Genomic DNA, 20,092 nt, shown 5'->3' with positions numbered 1-20,092 from the left:
TACTTTCTCAGAGTTGAATTATCTTAAATTGAATTTAAACTAGTTCGTTGCATTGTTAAGAGGAAGAAGGAAGTCATCAGTCGTTTTCTCTCCAGCCTATCGATGCCTGTGGCCCCTTAACGTACTCCTTGGTCTACCGAAATCTTTTTTCAGTGCAGTTTTCAGTGTTTTTTCTTTTAAAGAACAGGTTTTTGGTTTTTTTTTTTTTTTTGTTTTTTTTATATATTTGATGGTTTATAGCGATTAAAGCATCGTGGATAAAGGTTTGTTTTGGGGAGAGTGGGGGAGTGTAATTGTCCTGTGATTCACACTGTAGCAGAAGGTGGCAGTAATGAGCCCACCAGCTGGACGCCGTTCAACAAGAAGAAGAAACGCCTCCTGTGTTGCCGGACTGAGGTACGGCTGCTGTCGTCATACACGGGACGTACCTGAGTCAAACCGCAGCAGCCCACTGAAGGTTTGTGCGAGTCGTGTCTAACTTATACTCCCGTCGTGTCGGTATCTTTAAATCCTGTCTTAGAGCCGGGACGCGTTCACCTGGAGGTGGATAAAGGGTTAGCTCAGGGAGCTAACAGTTAGCGTCATCCGGGTCCTTGTTATGTCGCCGCTGCGCTGACACGTGGCTAGCAGCCTGTGACGTCACTCGGGTGAATCTCATCCTAATGACTTCTCAAAACTCTTGATAGCATACATTTGTCTAATGTCTATGAATGAAATTTAACAAAATGCATTAATACATTTTGGTTTCCAATATATTATAAGTTTGCCTGACGTAATACGTAACCGAGTTATTAATGTGCTCTCAACAGAAATATAAATGCTTCCGTTATGTTATGGCGTTGAAGTAAAAGACTTCAGATCATCTGTGTCTGCTGTGACGTATCATCAGGTTATTGATTGTGGCCTGTGGGGTGCTGGTCCACTCTACAATGGATGCGGGAGGTTGTTGGATTTTGACTGGAAGTGGATCACACGGTCATACGTGCTGATCCAGGTCCTTCTGTTCAATCAGCATCTTGATGTGCCACTCCAAAAATAATGAATGAAATGGCTTTAAACATTTACATTCATCTGAATTTTTTCATTGCATTATTTATTTTTTATTATTTATTTTGTGCCATTAATTCTAATCCACAGGTGATTTTTACTGCATACATGTGGAGCTAAAGTTATTATGCAGGTCACAGAGCAAACAAAGGTGTGCATTGATTATTGATGAGAGCTGGGAGCAGTCAGCTGAAGACTCACCGATCTCTGTCTCTCTGTGGCAGCATGGCCAGCGTGGAGCAGGTGACGGCCGTAGGACAGGTTCTGGTGGACCCGAGACTCGACCTGACCCAGCGCTTCAGAGCTTTATTCACCCTGAGGAGCCTGGGAGGTAAAACATGCCCACAAAGCACAGACTCTTCTATGAACCTGTTAAGTTTTTAAAACTTACAGGAAGCGCCGCACGGCACGCAGGATTCAGAGTGATTTTAGATGTCAAGGTTGATTCCAGGTCTCCTTGTATGCATGGTTTCACATCTGCACGAGACCAAGTCGCCCTGGACGTCCACATGCAGCCTACAATGTATGCTGTAGGCCAAAACAATTGTTACACTATAAAATGTAAATTAAAAACACAATGGGATGATTTACAAATCATATAAACGCATATTTAATTGAAAATAGACTAACGGCAACATATCAAATGTGGAAACAGACATTTTATTGTTATTGTAATGAACAGTTGTAGTCATGTGATGGCAGTGTGTACACCTGCTCATCTCCCTTTGGAGGAAGATCACTTTACTAGACTTTGTTTGCAAGCAGAGTCCATTTATTATATTTGCATAAGAAATAACCAGATTATTCTCCATTTGGAGTTAGATAATAATGTAATGCATATTGTTTTATCAGACTATAGGTCTGTCCATGTTTCCAAGAGAATCCTGTCGACCCACTAAACGATTAACAGTGGCATGTTGTGAAATCCATCCAAAGATGAACGAATGAGGAATCTGTCTTGTATTGAGCTGATTCAAGCTGTGTGTCAGGTGCTGAAGCCATCGAATGGATCGGCAAGGCCTTCGATGACGAGTCGGCCCTGCTGAAGCACGAGCTGGCCTACTGCCTGGGACAGATGCAGGACAGACGGGCCGTTCCCACTCTGACGGCTGTCCTCAGAGACACACAGCAGGAGCCAATGGTCAGGCACGAAGCAGGTAAACATGAAGCAGGTAAACATGAAGCAGGTAAACGGGCACGAAGCGGGTTAACAGACGTGCACACCGTACAGGGATGAGAGGAGTCCGCTCACTGCCAGCCACACGGTCACTGAAAGAGCACATTATTAGGAACACCCTACCAACACTGGGTAGTGCTTCACTTTGCTCTCCTCAGGAAAATATTCTGATAATCACAGCACACAGACACACAAAGAGGCACGAGGACGATGTGCGACAGTGTTGCATCTGTGTGTCTCTGTGTGTCTGCAGGAGAAGCTCTGGGAGCGATCGGTGACTCAGCGGTTCTGGACCTTCTGAAAGAGTACAGCCAAGATCCTGTCATAGAGGTAGGAGCACAAACACGGTTGGTGGTTCTCCCCTTCATTCAGTTGTGTCGCGACCGTCAACAAGAAGGTGAGTCTGAAGTGTGCGTCGGAGGTCTAACATCGGACCCTAAATCTCTGCAGGTGGCGGAGACGTGTCAGCTGGCTGTTCGCCGGCTGGAGTGGCTGCAGAGTGGAGGAGAGAAGCAGCTGGAGGACGGCAGCACAGACCAGAACCCCTACTGCTCTGTGGACCCGGCGCCTCCAGCTGTGAGGAAGAGCGTGTCGGAGCTGCGCTGCAGCCTGTTGGATGAAAGCCTGCCACTCTTTGAGCGCTACCGGGCCATGTTCGCCCTGCGAAACCTGGGCACGGAGGAGGCTGTGCTGGCACTGGGAGACGGTACGATGACTTTAGATCCGTTAACTTTTAGGCATTTCATGTTTCTCACTTTGTAAGTTGAAATTTCTACTCAGCCACCAACTGTAAATCTGTTTCAGTGGAAAAACAAACAAGGCTGGTGGTCTTTGGGCCTTTTAGAGATGTTTTCTGTTCAACACAGAAAGCTCATAACTGGGTTTCCACTGGTCCAGGAATATCAGGGAATTTTAAAAACTCTTCAAGTCATAGTCTGGGGATTTGATCATCTCATTTAAATTTGAGTTGCCATTCATCAAAATGTAAATATATTTATGTTAATATCTTCATTGTGGTATTTCACATCTATTGCCTGAGTGGTTTTATCCTCTTCGGTAAACACGTGCCTTTTCTTTAACCAGCTTAGGAAGGAAAACATTCAGGAAAATGTTGATTTTTTTTTTTAGAGCTCCAAAATGATGAATTCAAAGACCAGCTGATAAAAAAGTAGAAAAGTTGAATGTAAAGTTTCTAGAAATAAAATAGTGTGTCTATTTCTTGTTTGCTCTCCCATGCGTGTTGCGTGTGCGTGTTGCGTGTGCAGGCCTGCAGTGCTCCAGCGCTCTGTTCCGTCATGAGATCGGCTACGTCCTCGGTCAGATGCAGCACCCGGCGGCGGTCCCGGCCCTGCGCGCGGCTCTGGAGCGTTGCGGTGAGAACCCCATGGTCCGACACGAGGCCGCGGAGGCCCTCGGCTCCATCGGCAAAGACGAGTGTCTGGCCGTGCTGCAGCGTTACCGTAGCGACCAAGAGCGCGTGGTCAAGGAGAGCTGCGAGGTCGCTCTCGACATGCTGGAGTACGAAAACAGCGACCAGTTCCAGTATGCGGACGGACTAGTGAGGTTGCAGGGTTGAAGCTCACTATTAAGAAAAGCTGCTCAAACCAAAACTGGGATCGTACGGGACGAAGCCTCAACAGCATGAAAAATACTCGGCTCATAAAATCCAGAACTCAGCCGGAAAAACAGACCAGACAGCCCTTCATGTTGTTCCCCTAAAGATGGCGCTGCATTCAGATACAGAAATAAAATAGCAGATGTGGATCTTTGACCTGCTGATTTTACACCTTTCCAGGAATATTGTTCATTTTCATCTCTGCTTTCAGTTTGGGTTTCTGGAAACTACAGCTCCTCCACTTTGTTCAGTCAGCTGTGAGCTGATGGTCGGAGGTGATGGATGTTCTCATTACTCTTTTAATAGTCTGTATGGCATCACTCAGTCCTGCAGAAAGGAGAGGGAAGACTTCTGGAGCATTTATAGTTTTATTTGCACATCTGGTTCCTGATGTTTTCCTACCTATCATGTTTTCCATATATGTTGGGACATATTTGATGGCCGTAAAGGAAGAAGCTGAATAAATGGGTGGAAACATGACACAATCAGATGCTTCCATACACAACATGATGCGAGTCTTATTATATGTCCTTCACATTCACCACATCTGTCTTCAGACAGTGTCTCTGCTACTGTTACAAAATGAGCTGTTTGGAAGAACAGCAGCGTGGAAGCAGTGTTCAGTCATAAAGGTACATCCGCTGGAAATCACAGGCTTCTTAAACACGTTTTAATAATCAAACATTTGATTATTTTTTATTAATCTACACAGTTAAAGGTGACGTACTTAAACACCACAATGAAAATGACCTTTTTTAACCATTTATTGAACATCAATGTCAGAACAGTAAAAAGTAAATCAGAGGTTTAAATGAGACCGGTTCCATCTGTCCATCAATGAGGAGGTTCTGATCATCAATCTGAAGGTTTGATAAATGTTGGCATGAATTTATTTTTTCTTTGTGACTGTTTTTTTGTATTTATTCTTTTTTTTTTTTTTTAAATTGTGTCACTTCCTCAAGTACATCAACTTTATCTTTAAGCATCGTTTCAAAGAGAATCAAAGGTTTAATTCCTCAAATATATAGAAAGTTACATTTATTTTCACATCTGAAGTATGACTGGAACAGTCCGATGTTTAGAGTCCGATCCACCATCAGGGAGAACGAGGAGTTGGAAAGAACAGACGAGCTCTTCAGCCACGAGAAGAACAAGGAGTCCTGCAGCAAGTGGTGAGAACCTGACGGACTCGGGCTGGATCCACAGAAGAACCGGACGGCTCCACAACCGACCCGACAGGTAACATGAACAACGGTGTTCAGGTGAACCGAGGAGAGATGGTGCAATTTGAAAGAGAGTGACCTCACCGAAGATTGATTTAATTAATTAGTTTCTTTAGTTTCCACTTTGGATAAATAGATCACTTCAATCATTCGGGAATCATTTCTAGTCCTGGTATTATTATTTATTAACTATTAATAATCTGACGATGTCATGTATAATTGTACCAAACTTGAAGACTTACTTTTCGACTAACCACATGTTGCTGCTACTTCTGGACTAACTTGTCATGGAGAATATTTATTTAGCTGTTTTGGTCGGAGAACTTCTACCACCGCCGACACCATCCTTCGACCCTCAGTGTCTTTCCTTCACATTATACTGTTAAATGTTTTAAAATGTAAAAGCGAGGTCAAAGATGGAGCCTAATCATCAACTTCCGTTTCCTTTTTTCTTCTCCATTGTGCTCTCGTGAGCCCAGCCTGAGTAACCATAGCAACCCGTGGAGTTAGAGCATTTCCCTGTCACAGACACAACTTCAGGCCCCACAGGGAGGCCGATCAACTCCACTAAACGGGCGGTCATTAGAAAAGAAGCCCGAGAACACTTTTATAAGTTTAATAACTTTATTTACGGTATTAAAAACCATCTCGGTGTACAGAACATCTTTTATAAGTTGAATAACTTTCTTTACGGCCCCCCAGGTCCAGCAGCTGCAGCACCAGCTCTCCTCCTTTCTCCCACTGCCGGCAGAGGAGCCACCAGCTGTTATAGAAATGCCAGAGTATGTGAACGGTACTGTGAAATATTTGTATTTATTCAGATAATATATATTTTTCTTTTACATTTTGAATCACTGAACCACTGCACCAGTGTGCCGTGTTGTGATTGCTAAATGAAGAATTGCTAAATCCTAATTGTCTACTGTTATGAATACGGCCCCAGATGTTCAGGCGCAGGCTATGAGCACCGCTGGGCCAGATGTTCTGGACTACATCAAAACTACTCAAACTCAATGATAATCCTCCCCTAAAAGCAGCCTGACAGAACAACAGAAACTGGTCATTCAATGGTCCGTTCTGTTGGTTATGACCTGCTCCAGAGTTCCCACCATGGAAACATGCCTAAACATGATTCAGACTTTGAGAGAGGGTCATTTTGTACAGTAAATATGAAGTAAAACATGAACAAAGACGAGTAGGTTTTTACCACAGTGACAAGCATGAAGAAAAGGAAACTCCAGAAGGAATGAGCGTCCATCACCATGTACATCACGTCGGTCCATCCCTCCAGCGGGACAACCTGGAGGCAGATGCCATAAAAATCAGATAGAAGTACACATCTTGTAGTACATCAGCATCTCATCCTCAGAAATGAGGTGCTGCCATTATTAACTTTGAAAGTACAGTGTTGGTGCTCGGTTGAGGTCTCGGCCCCCTGCTGTGCTCAGATCAAAGCGGAGCCGACGTTGTCGAAGTTAGTGGCTCCCTGTTGGGGTTGTGGTCTCCGGCGTGACACGTTCCCGTTGACACGAGGCGGTGCCAGCCCCGACAACCGCGGGGACCGACTCGTTTCCAGGGGAACCGCCTCGGGGAGGAGCCAGGGAGCAGGTGGTCCCGTCGTCCCAGGGAGCGGGAACGTCACGGGAGGTCGAGGGAGCAGATGAAGGGGCATTTCTCACCGGAAGACACGAAGTAGGAACTCGGGGACACGTTGTAGTTTCTGGACAGAAGAAGAGTGACAAGAGAACTGAGAAACAAACAAACATACGGCGACTGCCTCACAAATAATATGAAACCATTATTTGAGGAACAGTGCTTTGGTGTGAGATGAAAAATCACACAAATGTGAGATTTTGGCCTGAAGAACATCTTATTGATGGAAATGCTGCAGCAAATATTAAAGATCCCCTTGAGAGCTGTGTTAAGACCAAATTAGTGTAAAACGTTTATGTTTTTCCCACAAAAACAAATCCTGAAAATAACATTTGCTGCATGTCACTCATTATAAACCACAGAGTCTGTACATATGCAGATAAAAATGTATGTCTACAGTTTAACCCCCCTGTTGTCCTTGGGTCAAAATGACCCGCAGCTGTGTTCAACCAAGTTCTATTTTATTTTCATATTTTTTGGGATCATTGGTGACAAGGAGGCTGTGAGGGTTTCTTTAAAGAATGATCACCAATGATCCCAAAAAATATAGAAATAAAATAGAACTTGGTTGAACACAGCTGCAGGTCATTTTGACCCAAGGACAACACGAGGGTTAATAGGTGGACACCAGATGTTTCGCTGGATATGTATTGCGGATATCCATCATTGAATCATTCCCTGTCAAACACCTCAGAGGACTTGTATGTATGCAGACCACAAACTGTATGTAATCATGGAGAAGTGAAGTCTAAATATTCCCATCGCCACCTGGTGGATGGTTGCAGTATAGTGGATATGAGCCAAACTCAAAAATCTAAGTAGACCTCAAAATATCTAAACTGGTTTCTGTCATGTTTGAAGTTCTTCTTATCATAGCAACAATAGTTTGTTCAGTTTTTCCAACAGTTTGTTATTGATCAGTTATTTGATGATATGTCGTCATGATTGACAGCTGAATGAAGTCGTCACAGAGACATCAGTGGACCGATGTTGACTTTTCTTCTCTTTAACTGTGTGATTTATATTTCTGTTTTAAACCATTAAGAGTCATTCTGCAGTAAACTGGGTCAAAGTTCAGGTTGGCTGCATGCTTTTTATTTATTTATGTAGTTTCTATAAAACTGGGTTATATTTTACCAGATGTTTCCAAAAGAGGTACAAAAGTATATATCTATATATATAATATACATATAATATACAAGCAAGAAACCAAGAAACACAGTCAACAGTGTTATTGTACTGTGATGGATTTTGCCAGAGGTGAGTTATTGTAAAGTCTTATGGCAGTGGGCAGGAATGATCTCCTGTATCTGGAATGATCTCCTGTATCAGGAATGATCTCCTGTATCAGGAATGATCTCCTGTATCTGTCCTTGTGACAGCGGAGCTGGAGGAATCTTTTAGAGAAAGTGCTCCTCTGTCCCTGCAGCAGGTGGTTGAGAGGGTGGACAGGATTATCCAAGATGGACAATAGTTTGATCAGCGTCCTCCTCTCCACCACCTTTTCCAGACTATCTAGTTTGTAGCCGATGATGGAGCCGGCCTTCTTAACCAGTTTGTTAAGTCTGTTGGTGTCACCGGCTCCAATGCTGCTCCCCCAGCAGACCACAGTGAAGTACAAAGCACTGGCCACAACAGATGGTAGAACATCTCCAACATCTCACTGCACACATTGAAGGATCGAAGTTTCCTCAAGAAAAAGAGTCGACTCATCACCTTCTTGTAGACAGCATTGATGTTGGTCTTCCAGTTCAGTCTGTTGTCATGGAGACACCCAGGTACTTGTACTCCTCAACCATGTCCACCTCCTCTCCCCTTACTGCAAACAGGAAGTAGGTGGGCAGCAGCCAGCTGAGGCTGAACACACAGTCCCCCACCGGCAGAGGGACGGCGAGCTGTCTGGAGGGACGAGGACAAGCAGAGTTCAGAATATTATCATTATCTGTGCAGACGAACATCACAACTTTGTCTGGTGGACATCCTGACGTGTTCAACACTCTCAGGATGTTCAACGAAGTCCTGAAACAAGCTGATACAGACACTGTGGAAAAAGATGTGTGTCTGATCGTAAAGCCTGTTGGGGTTAAAAAAGAGGAAAACTGTAATCACAACTATGTGCCAACTTCTTGGAGCTGGTAGAGAGAGTGAACAGAGTCTCTCTGAGTCTGGTTCACCAGTGATGGTAGGGAGAAGGTTGGAGCTCCGTCTGCAGCGATGTGGACGCTCTAATGGTCTGTTAGGATGAAGAACGAGCTGGGCTTCAAGGTGAAGCTCTCAAATGAATAGTTGATCTACTTTCCTACGTGACCTGCAGTCAGGAGCTCTGTGGAGTGAATGAAAGAACAAAATGGTGGATTAAAGCGTCTGAAATGAAAGGAGGACAGGACAGGAGCTCAGACACCTGGAGGGAGATCAACATGGAGGATGGAGGAACATGAGGAGGCCACAGGGACGACCCGAATGATGCTGGAGGAGTTTTTAGGATCTTTAGAGTAACATCATGGAATCCCCCAGCAAGAGACGGAAGATGTGGTGACCGGACCTCCCTACTGCCTCCACCAGTTAGACTTTATTTTACATGTCTATCAAAGTTTCCTTTCATGTAAAAATCCTGAATATTTTCATTAAATATCTATATGAGGTAACACAGCTGTGATTGATCCTGTGGTCCACTTATCATTATTATTATTATTATGAAGTGAACAAGCTGGGTGCTCAGTTAGTGAAGCTTTCTCTATCACCCAGCAGTGGTCGTTCCCCCAGAGGAGGTAGGTGGGGCTAACGACAGGCTCAGGACTGGACCTCACTGCCTGTGTAACTTGTGTTTAACGGTCAGGGAACATCTTGACTTTCTTTTTGGCGTCCATGTTACCACACAGCATGTGAAAGATGCATGTCGTACATGTGCCCTGCGTTGTGGCTGCAGCATGTTATCTACACAGAAGATGTTTTGCTATTTTTCACTTGTCGCATGTAGTTGACAACAAAAATAGACATGGCGCTCTGAACAAAATAACTGCATTTTGGTCACACTTGATTGGAATATGAAGTCCAACAACACATCTACAATTACACCTTGTGTAATAGCATAGGTGCAGCCAAAGAGAATAAGAAACAGAGATTTTTGAGATTGTAACTTTAAATAACTTTGTAATTTGGAGGTTTTTAAAGAAATATGTAATTCCATTTCAAGAAAAGATCATTATCATTGATGACTTTATTCTCCACCTTTATCCTGAAGGGTGTGGTTGCTTTTAGACACATTTCTTTTAGAGGTTCTGGACCGATCAGCAACGAGTCACCGTCTTTACGTGCGATGGCATGAAAGTGCAGTGTTTTTTTCTAAATGTAGTTGCAATGGTTGTTGTCGGTTTTGCTGCACACTGATTGGTTAACAGCTGCTAAAATAGTCTCAAAATGAAGCAGAGGTCTCCACCCAGTAGGATGCAACATCCTAAGGATCTTAAATTCGAACCTTGATTTCATATTGAGTCGATGAGGAGAAGCTCATATGAGAACAATACGATCCCTCTTTCGTTATCTCATCAGTGCTCCGACAGAAATGTTGATACTGAAGTTCATGGTGACATTCATGTTTACAAAATAGCATCACAAAGAATCCTTTATTTCTATAAATCAAATGAGACTGAGTTGAACAACTAAGAAGAGTTGCTTTAACTGCACTGAAAACTAGAAACTGTGAGATGGTCTCAGATTACACACATCATACTCCTGACTATATATATATATATATATATATATATATTTGAAATACATATTCTATATAATGTTGTAAAATACAGTGCATCTGGAAAGTATTCACAGCTCTTCAGTTTTTCCACATTTTATGTTACAGCCTTATTCCAAAATGGATTAAATTCATTTTTTCCTCAAAATGTGGAAGTTTGAACCACCAGGACTCTTCCTAGAGTCGGCCGCCCGGCCAAACTGAGCGATCGGGGGAGAAGGGCCTTAGTCAGGGAGGTGACCAAGAACCCGATGGTCACTCTGACAGAGCTCCAACGTTGCTCTGTGAAGAGAGGAGAACCTTCCAGAAGAACAACCATCTCTGCAGCACTCCACCAAGCAGGCCTGTATGGTAGAGTAGCCAGACGGAAGCCACTCCTCAGTAAAAGGCTCATGACAGCCCACCTGGAGTTTACCAAAAGGAACCTGAAGGACTCTCAGACCAGGAGAAACTAAATTCTCTGGTCTGATGAAACAAAGATTGAACTCTTTGGCCTGAATGCCAAGCGTCATGTTTGGAGGAAACCAGGCACCGCTCATCACCTGGCCAATACCATCCCTACAGTGAAGCATGGTGGTGGCAGCATCATGCTGTGGGGATGTTTTTCAGCAGCAGGAACTGGGAGACCAGTCAGGATGGAGGGAAAGATGAATGCAGCAATGTACAGAGACATCTTTAATGAAAACCTTCTCCAGAGCGCTCTGGACCTCAGACTGGGGCGAAGGTTCATCTTCCAACAGGACAACGACCCGAAGCACACAGCCAAGATAACAAAGGAGTGTCTTCGGGACAACTCTGTGAATGTCTTTCAGTGGCCCACCCAGAGCCCAGACTTGAACCCGATTGAACACCTCTGGAGAGATCTGAAGATGTCTGTGCACCGACGCTCCCGATCCAACCTGATGGAGCTTCAGAGGTCCTGCAAAGAAGAATGGGAGAAACTGCCCAAGAATAGGAGCCAAGCTTATAGCATCATACTCAAAAAGACTTGAGGCTGTAATTTCTGCCAAAGGTGCTTCAACAAAGTATTGAGCAAAGGCTGTGAATACTTATGGACGTGTTATATTTTATTTTTGATAGATTTGCGAAAATTTTAAACAAACGTTTTTCACTTTGTCATTATGGGGTATTGTGTGTAGAATTTTGAATAATTTTGTTTTATTTAATCCATTTTAGAATAAGGCTGTAACATAACAAAATGTGTAAAAAGTGAAGCGCTGTGAATACTTTCCAGATGCACTGTACCTGAAGTCTTCTGAGTGTTTTATGTGTGAACTGCTGAATTTCCCTTTGCATTGTACCAGTTGAGTAACAGAATGCCGTCAACCAACTACAGAGCTTTACTGACTAGTTGTTCATGATAAATATTAGATAAATTAAATAGTTAACAGTATCTTTAGTCACACCGTTAATTAAATTTTACCTGTACAGGTTTATAGAGCCAAATCAGGGCCAAAAATGTGGTTATTTTGAAAAAAAATAAGTAAATGAAAAACACAAATTTTAAACTAAAAGTTCAAGATTTGATCTTGAACTTTTCCAAATAGAACAATGAACTTAAACTAAAATAATTTGTTTGAGAATAGTTTTTTCAACTTGAAGATAGTTTTTTCAACTTGAATATAGGCTGTGGAGGAGCAGGAAGCTGCCAAGGAGGAGATGGAGGAGTCCGATGAAGAGAAGGATGAAGATGATGACGGACAAGACGGTTACTTCTTTTAAATTTGAATTTACAAACTCTCTATGTAAGTCACTGTAAATACGTTTCCTCCCAAACGTGCTTCATGCTGTAACTGAGGAGAACATGGCTGAGTGTTCGGTGAGAGCTGGAGAGCAACGCTGGACTTGGATGGAACAAAGGAACATTGTTGGTGGTCGTGTACGAAGTTTATAGAGTCCTGTGGCTTTGAGCAAAGATAACGTTGACAAAGTTTGTCTGCACAAGTCGTACTAGATGGAAAGCATGATTTCTTATATCAGAATATTATCCAGGTTCTACATTTTTCTTCACCTACATGTGCCCTGATTCTCCGTCTCATGGCAGCAGCAGGGAACGGAGTCGTTGCAGTCATTCGTTTCCAGCAGCCTCCAATTGGCACAGGAAGTAAGAATATGTGAAGACCCTAAATGTATAAACACTGAAACAAATATCAAAACTGTCCAACTATAAACTGAATTTACAGAAGAGAATTTATTTTGTCATCATAATTTCATTAATGTAAGATATGCATAATTTTACCTGCACTTTTTAAAATGTTATTTATCTAAACCTATATTATAGTTTTTTTTCTGTACGATATAATATTGAGTGCTTGTATGCATTGTTTGTATATTTAAATTTTGTTCAATAAGGTTATAAATTCTCGTGCATGCCCTGAATGCTTTATTGTCTGAACTGTTGAACATCTTTTTATTTCTTTTACTTTTTCTGTTAATGTTTTTCCATATAACTTTCCATAAAACATTTTTTTTTACTTGAAGCACATACATTTATCATGAATGGTATTGTTTACATTGGTATTGCTGAGATTTCCAGAAAAAGCCTTGCGCAGGTGCACGCAGAACTACGTCATCAAACATTGACGGAAAGCGGTGGGTCACGTGCGGCGGTGGAAAGCTCCAGAGCAACATGGCGTCCTGCGTGAAGATGATCGGCGCTGCCAGGCGGCTTCACAGAAACTCGGCTCTGGTTCTGGTGAGGTGGCCCGCGGTGGCCCCCCACCCGACCGGGCTTCGGCCCGCCCGGTTCTACACCAGCACTGGAACCGCTCAGAGCACCGGCGGCTCTCCGTCCCGGTCCGTCATCGACGCGCTGACCGCCGGACCGCAGCGGTGGATGCGGGTCGGGGCCGTTCCTCGCGTCCACACCGGGATCCTCACGCCGACCCGCGGACCCCGGACCGTTCAGGACAGGATGTACGGCAACCGGGCCAGCGGTGCGGGCTTCTCCGGGGAGGACGGCGGGGAAAGCGCCGACTCCGGGGGAGAGGAGTCCGGCGGAGACGGAGGAGGAGCGTACAGCGGAGTGACGGCTCTCACCCCCATGGTGGTCCCGGAGGTGTTCCCCAACGTGCCGCTGGTCGCTGTCAGCAGGAACCCGGTGTTCCCGCGCTTCATCAAGATCATAGAGGTGAGCGCGCCGTGACGTCATGTCGCTGTTTTCATGGGGCTCAAGGACACGAGGGTGATGACGCAACCTCCCGCTGGTCCTCCGGTAATGAGGAGGACCAGCGTCATTCAGTGTGACGTCACCAAACTCAGCGCGGCTGTGAACGCATGTTGTCTGATGTCCTCTGGACGGGTCACGAGAAACCCTGACGTCACCGGGGTTCCTCAGCTCTGAAGAAAAGCACTGCGGCTTGTTGGTGTTCCTCTGAACCAATCAGAGCCCAGGATGTCCTGTTCAGGGTGGAGTTTACTGATGGAGGTTGTTGTGATGAGGGTGATGAAGACTACAACCTTTAAACAGAAAGACAGTCACAGGTGTGTGTTTATCACAGGTGTGTGTTTATATCACAGGTGTGTGTTTCTATCACAGGTGTGTGTTTCTGTCACAGGTGTGTGTTTATATCACAGGTGTGTGTGTTTATATCACAGGTGTGTGTGTTTATGTCACAGGTGTGTGTGTTTCTGTCACAGGTGTGTGTGTTTATCACAGGTGTGTGTTTCTATCACAGGTGTGTGTTTCTATCACAGGTGTGTGTTTATCACAGGTGTGTGTTTCTATCACAGGTGTGTGTTTCTATCACAGGTGTGTGTTTATATCACAGGTGTGTGTGTTTCTATCACAGGTGTGTGTTTCTATCACAGGTGTGTGTTTCTATCACAGGTGTGTGTTTATCACAGGTGTGTGTTTATATCACAGGTGTGTGTTTCTATATCTACAGGTGTGTGTTTATTTATATCACAGGTGTGTGTTTATCACAGGTATGTGTTTATCACAGGTGTGTGTTTCTATCACAGGTGTGTGTTTATCACAGGTGTGTGTTTATATCACAGGTGTGTGTGTTTCTATCACAGGTGTGTGTTTATCACAGGTGTGTGTTTCTATCACAGGTGTGTGTTTCTATCACAGATGTGTGTGTGTTTCTATCACAGGTATGTGTTTCTATCACAGGTGTGTGTTTATATCACAGGTGTGTGTTTCTATCACAGGTGTGTGTTTCTATCACAGGTGTGTGTTTATATCACAGGTGTGTGTTTATATCACAGGTGTGTGTTTCTGTCACAGGTGTGTGTTTCTATCACAGGTGTGTGTTTATATCACAGGTGTGTGTTTCTGTCACAGGTGTGTGTTTCTATCACAGGTGTGTGTTTCTATCACAGGTGTGTGTTTATATCACAGGTGTGTGTTTCTGTCACAGGTGTGTGTTTCACAGGTGTGTGTTTCTATCACAGGTGTGTGTTTCTATCACAGGTGTGTGTTTCTATCACAGGTGTGTGTTTCTGTCACAGGTGTGTGTTTATCACAGGTGTGTGTTTCTATCACAGGTGTGTGTTTATCACAGGTGTGTGTTTATCACAGGTGTGTGTTTCTATCACAGGTGTGTGTTTCTGTCACAGGTGTGTGTTTCTATCACAGGTGTGTGTTTCTGTCACAGGTGTGTGTTTATATCACAGGTGTGTGTTTCTGTCACCTACACACAGCTTATCTAAACATGTTAGCACTGTCGCCTCACAGCAAAAAGGTTCTGGGTTCGAATCCGGTCCTGGGCCTTTCTGTGTGGAGTTTGCATGTTCTCCCTGTGCTTGCGTGGGTTCTCTCCGGGTTCTCCGGCTTCCTCCCATCATCCAAAAACATGCACCTCAGGTCAGGTTACCTGGCGCCGCGCTAGTGGCAGCCTGCTGCAGCATCTCCCCCCTGAGAGCCCCCCTGCTGTAGTGAAGACATTTCCCCTCGGGGATTAATAAAGTGTATCAAATCAAATCAAAAAAACAGCACTAAAGGCAGTTTTAAAATCTATTTTAATCTGGACCATTTGAAAAGCTTCTTCTGGTGTTCAACATCTGTCACCACAACCTGTGTGTGTGTGTGTGTGTGTGTGTGTGTGTGTGTGTGTGTGTGTGTGTGTGTGTGTGTGTGTGTGTGTGTGTGTGTGTGTGTCTCAGGTAAAGAACAAAGCGCTGATGGAGCTGCTGAGGAGGAAGGTGCGTCTGGCTCAGCCGTATGCTGGAGTTTTCCTGAAGAAAGACGATGCGTAAGTCTGATGCTGGAGTCGCTGACGTCAGCTGATCCAGACCTGAGCAGTCGAGCGCCGTACCTACGTGACATCATCTTAGTGTTCCTGCTTTCACCTGATTATTAACACTTACTGGTCTTCGTCACGGTGCTGTTACTTCGTGTTTGAGAGATTTCAACCTGTGCACCGATGAGAGACATTTATTTTGAGGCAGATTCAGTGGACTCGTAGACGCGCTGCCTGCGGTCTGTGTCGGTTGTAAACGTGTGCTTGTGTGTGCTGCAGTAATGAGTCGGATGTGGTGGAGTCTCTGGATGCCGTCTACTCTACGGGGACCTTTGTTCAGATCCATGAGATGCAGGACTTGGGAGACAAGCTGAGGATGATCGTCATGGGACACCGCAGGTACGATCCACTGCAGTGTGTGTGTGTGTGTGTGTGTGTGTGTGTGTGTGTGTGTGTGTGTGTGTGTGTGTGTGTGTGTGTGTGTGTGTGTGTGTGTGTGTGTGTGCGCGCGCGCGCGTGCGCAGACCTTGTGACCAGTCTGTGAACACCGGTATGCTCTCGTCGGCCAGGATCCGGATCACTAAACAGCTGGAGGTGGAGCCGGAGGAGGCGGCAGCATCGGCAGCGATGTCAGAGTCTGAGCCCGAGTCTCAGCTCCAACCCGCAGCGAGACGCAAGTCCAAACGCAGCCGCAAAGAGCAGCCGGGCAGAGAGCCGGAGCAGCTGGAGGAAAAGGTGTGTACCCTGACCCCGAGAGATTTACTCTTAACACCAGCAGAACGGGCTCCGACCTGGCTGGAGGTTCAGCTGCGTTTTAGCGAGTCAGGGTTCTGAACCGGGTCCCAGTTCAGCTGGTGCTGAGTCAGCACACAGATTAGGGATTAGAGTACTGCTTACGTGTCTTTATTCAGTTAAAACTGATCAAAAGCAGATAATAAACGTGGAGTAGCTACAGACAGACTGAGCGAGTGTCCTGATGCCCCAGATCCCCAGTGTCCCTGAAAGCACCACGCTCACTAATGTCACTGAGTTTTGGTCGTTTGTTTAACTGCATATTTGTTGTAGTGTTTGCACCACTGAAGCACAATATCCTCTTTACTTAGGTCCTGTTTCCAGGGTTACCAAGGTTCAGGGAATTTTAAAACCTTTTTTTCAGGCAGGGAATTAGATCATTTGTTGGTCCAAGTCCAGGAATATCAGGGAATTTAGTTTGCATGTTTAAATATTAGTTTCCATTTACCAAAATGTAATATCTTCCATGTCTGTAGCTGTAACGTTAGTTATCTAGTTATTGTCAGTGTGTGTGTTTGGTAGCATTAGTGCTCACTGACAGATATTAAAAATGTAGTTTATGAGGCTGTGAGCTAATTACTGTTATTGTTAGATCAATGATTTCTCTCTGCAGCCAGGATTTAGAGATGGATTTAATTTATTTATTTTTAACATAAAGTGTCTATTTCTTGTCGCTCAGCACAACAGCAGCATGTTTTTCTGTTCATTATATCTCATGGAGATTCAGCTTTTCAGTCACTGACAGGCAGAGAGTTTAACATTTAACCTGGAGTGGGAAACCTGTGTTTCCTTTCTTTGTCAAAACTGAGTGTTCGGCTCTTAATATTTAAATTTGTATCGCGGCCACATGGTGCATGTGTGTCATCAAACCACCACAAACTAACAGAAACAGGACCCTGGCGCCGGGTGTCGGTTGGAGGCCCGGGGCCCTGTTTACCGGCTGAACCTGTTCGATGACCCCTGAGTGTCCGAGGTCACAGTTTAAACATGCAGAGTGAAGTAGGAGGAACTTTTCAACACAAACCAGATGGAGTTTTTCAATTAGATTTTGGTCTCTCATCTTTGACACTCAGTTGTTCCAGCTGTCATCATCATCAGTGATGAAGGCAGAAGTGTGTGATTTGAAGTGTGTTGGTCAGATTTCAGAAGCGGACCTGAGTCCAGAGCTGCAGCCACTGCCGTCCTCCGACATCCTGATGGTGGAGGTGGACAACGTTCAGCACGAACAGTTCACCGTCACCGAGGAGGTCAAGGTACCGCACACGGACAGCACCGCGGGGGGGCGGGGGAGGGGAGGGGGGCAAACTCAGAGTCTGACAAGTAGAGTTTGTGTGTTGTCTGTGTTGTGCAGGCACTGACGGCAGAGATAGTGAAGACCATCAGGGACATCATCGCACTCAACCCCCTCTACAGGTCTGTCACACATTTTATCAGCTGCCATTAGTTCAGCTCACAGTTCACACCTTGGCTGCAATAAAGTTACTAAAATAATAATTCTAAGATATAGAAAAATAACATAAGTATTGTATATAGATGGAGCTGATCAGATGAAGCTCTGTGGTAGAAACATCTGCAGCAGCGGCTCCTGTGATGGATGTTTGGAGGAGCTTTAGTCAGCTGCCAGTTGTATCTGTGTTGTTATGTCCACTTCGCTATCAAATCATCCAAAGAGATTAATTATGTTCTCAGCCCATCGTAATAATGTCTCAAATATTTCTCTCTCTCTCTCTCTCTCTCTCTCTCTCTCTCTCTCTCTCTCTCTCTCTCTCTCTCTCTCTCTCTCTCTCTCTCTCTCTCTCTCTCTCTCTCTCTGTCTGTCTGTCTGTCTCTCTGTCTCTGTCTCTCAGAGAGTCCGTCCTCCAGATGATGCAGGCCGGTCAGAGGGTGGTTGATAATCCCATCTACCTGAGTGACATGGGAGCAGCTCTGACCGGAGCCGAGTCTCACGAGCTGCAGGACGTCCTGGAGGAGATCAATGTGAGCAGTGTGCATGTTTGTAGCGTGTGTGTGTGGGACTGTGCTCAGCGAGTCCTGGAGGACCAAGGCAGCGAGTTTGCTTCACGATTCTTCTTACAAAACTGCACGACTTGAGCTCTCCAACAATGTGAGAGCCTCGTCTTTGTGACCAAGTGTTGCAGAGAAACTCCACTTTAAAGTTGCATCAAGTTTAATGGTCGTTCCACTCGGTATGAAGCGCTGCGTCCTTCTCAACACCCGCTACTCTCAACTCAATAATTCCTGAAGTCCAGATCGCTTCCCAACGTGCTGATTATCATCATAAACAGCAGAACTCAACCTTTCTGATGAAACCGCTCGTTTCTCTGTACGACAAACTGTTTTCAGATCATCTGGTTTTGAAATCACAGCTGACTTCTGTACCGTCTCCAACATAGAGCTGACATTACATCCCACTTTGTAGGAAACAATAATAATAATAACAATATTCGTAGTCGTACACTACAGCTGAGTTATCAGCACATATCTCTGAGTTATCAACACATATCTCTGAGTTATCAATACATATCTCTGAGTTATCAATACATATCTCTGAGTTATCAACACATATCTCTGAGTTATCAACACATATCTCTGAGTTATCAATACATATCTCTGAGTTATCAATACATATCTCTGAGTTATCAATACATATCTCTGAGTTATCAATACATATCTCTGAGTTATCAACACATATCTCTGAGTTATCAATACATATCTGAGTTATCAATACATATCTCTGAGTTATCAATACATATCTGAGTTATCAATACATATCTCTGAGTTATCAATACATATCTCTGAGTTATCAACACATATCTCTGAGTTATCAATACATATCTGAGTTATCAATACATATCTGAGTTATCAATACATATCTCTGAGTTATCAACACATATCTCTGAGTTATCAATACATATCTCTGAGTTATCAATACATATCTCTGAGTTATCAATACATATCTCTGAGTTATCAATACATATCTCTGAGTTATCAATACATATCTCTGAGTTATCAATACATATCTCTGAGTTATCAACACATATCTCTGAGTTATCAACACATATCTCTGAGTTATCAATACATATCTCTGAGTTATCAACACATATCTCTGAGTTATCAACACATATCTCTGAGTTATCAATACATATCTCTGAGTTATCAACACATATCTCTGAGTTATCAATACATATCTGAGTTATCAATACATATCTCTGAGTTATCAATACATATCTCTGAGTTATCAATACATATCTCTGAGTTATCAATACATATCTCTGAGTTATCAATACATATCTGAGTTATCAACACATATCTCTGAGTTATCAACACATATCTCTGAGTTATCAATACATATCTCTGAGTTATCAACACATATCTCTGAGTTATCAACACATATCTCTGAGTTATCAATACATATCATATCTCTCTGAGTTATCAATACATATCTCTGAGTTATCAATACATATCTCTGAGTTATCAATACATATCTCTGAGTTATCAACACATATCTCTGAGTTATCAATACATATCTCTGAGTTATCAATACATATCTCTGAGTTATCAATACATATCTCTGAGTTATCAATACATATCTCTGAGTTATCAATACATATCTCTGAGTTATCAATACATATCTCTGAGTTATCAACACAT

The 20,092-nt window shown here is 43.8% G+C and overlaps 2 protein-coding genes across 2 annotated transcripts; both read left to right on the top strand.

The window, feature by feature from the left end:
* The first annotated feature begins 367 nt into the window (after positions 1 to 367).
* Positions 368 to 4,349, top strand: dohh (deoxyhypusine hydroxylase/monooxygenase). The gene is made up of 6 exons (XM_069688408.1): positions 368 to 457; positions 1,272 to 1,378; positions 2,037 to 2,204; positions 2,478 to 2,554; positions 2,675 to 2,930; positions 3,490 to 4,349. The coding sequence occupies exons 2-6, from the start codon at positions 1,273 to 1,275 to the stop codon at positions 3,798 to 3,800; spliced, it is 918 nt and encodes a 305-aa protein (XP_069544509.1). The 5' UTR covers positions 368 to 457; position 1,272; the 3' UTR covers positions 3,801 to 4,349.
* An 8,725-nt stretch (positions 4,350 to 13,074) lies between these two features.
* Positions 13,075 to 18,859, top strand: LOC138614824 (lon protease homolog, mitochondrial-like). The gene is made up of 7 exons (XM_069688404.1): positions 13,075 to 13,593; positions 15,573 to 15,661; positions 15,929 to 16,048; positions 16,219 to 16,384; positions 17,581 to 17,694; positions 17,793 to 17,854; positions 18,289 to 18,859. The coding sequence occupies exons 1-7, from the start codon at positions 13,093 to 13,095 to the stop codon at positions 18,530 to 18,532; spliced, it is 1,296 nt and encodes a 431-aa protein (XP_069544505.1). The 5' UTR covers positions 13,075 to 13,092; the 3' UTR covers positions 18,533 to 18,859.
* The last annotated feature ends 1,233 nt before the right edge of the window (positions 18,860 to 20,092 follow it).

Source organism: Brachyistius frenatus, unplaced genomic scaffold (assembly GCF_029030835.1).
Source record: "Brachyistius frenatus isolate BFR_SWC_R1_liver_20210118 unplaced genomic scaffold, ASM2903083v1 Contig_585, whole genome shotgun sequence".
NCBI lineage: Eukaryota > Metazoa > Chordata > Actinopteri > Embiotocidae > Brachyistius > Brachyistius frenatus.
Note: the sequence above shows the minus strand (reverse complement) of the source record. Positions and strands in the feature narration are given on the sequence as shown.

Bases quoted from the DNA above. Each gene is read 5' to 3' on its own strand.
- dohh (XM_069688408.1), top strand. From the start codon at position 1,273: ATGGCCAGCGTGGAGCAGGTGACGGCCGTAGGACAGGTTCTGGTGGAC. The intron at 2,205-2,477 runs GTAAACATGAAG...GTGTGTCTGCAG, and splicing joins AATGGTCAGGCACGAAGCAG to GAGAAGCTCTGGGAGCGATC. The intron at 2,931-3,489 runs GTACGATGACTT...TTGCGTGTGCAG, and splicing joins TGTGCTGGCACTGGGAGACG to GCCTGCAGTGCTCCAGCGCT.
- LOC138614824 (XM_069688404.1), top strand. From the start codon at position 13,093: ATGGCGTCCTGCGTGAAGATGATCGGCGCTGCCAGGCGGCTTCACAGA. The intron at 13,594-15,572 runs GTGAGCGCGCCG...TGTGTGTCTCAG, and splicing joins GCTTCATCAAGATCATAGAG to GTAAAGAACAAAGCGCTGAT. The intron at 16,049-16,218 runs GTACGATCCACT...CTCGTCGGCCAG, and splicing joins ATCGTCATGGGACACCGCAG to GATCCGGATCACTAAACAGC.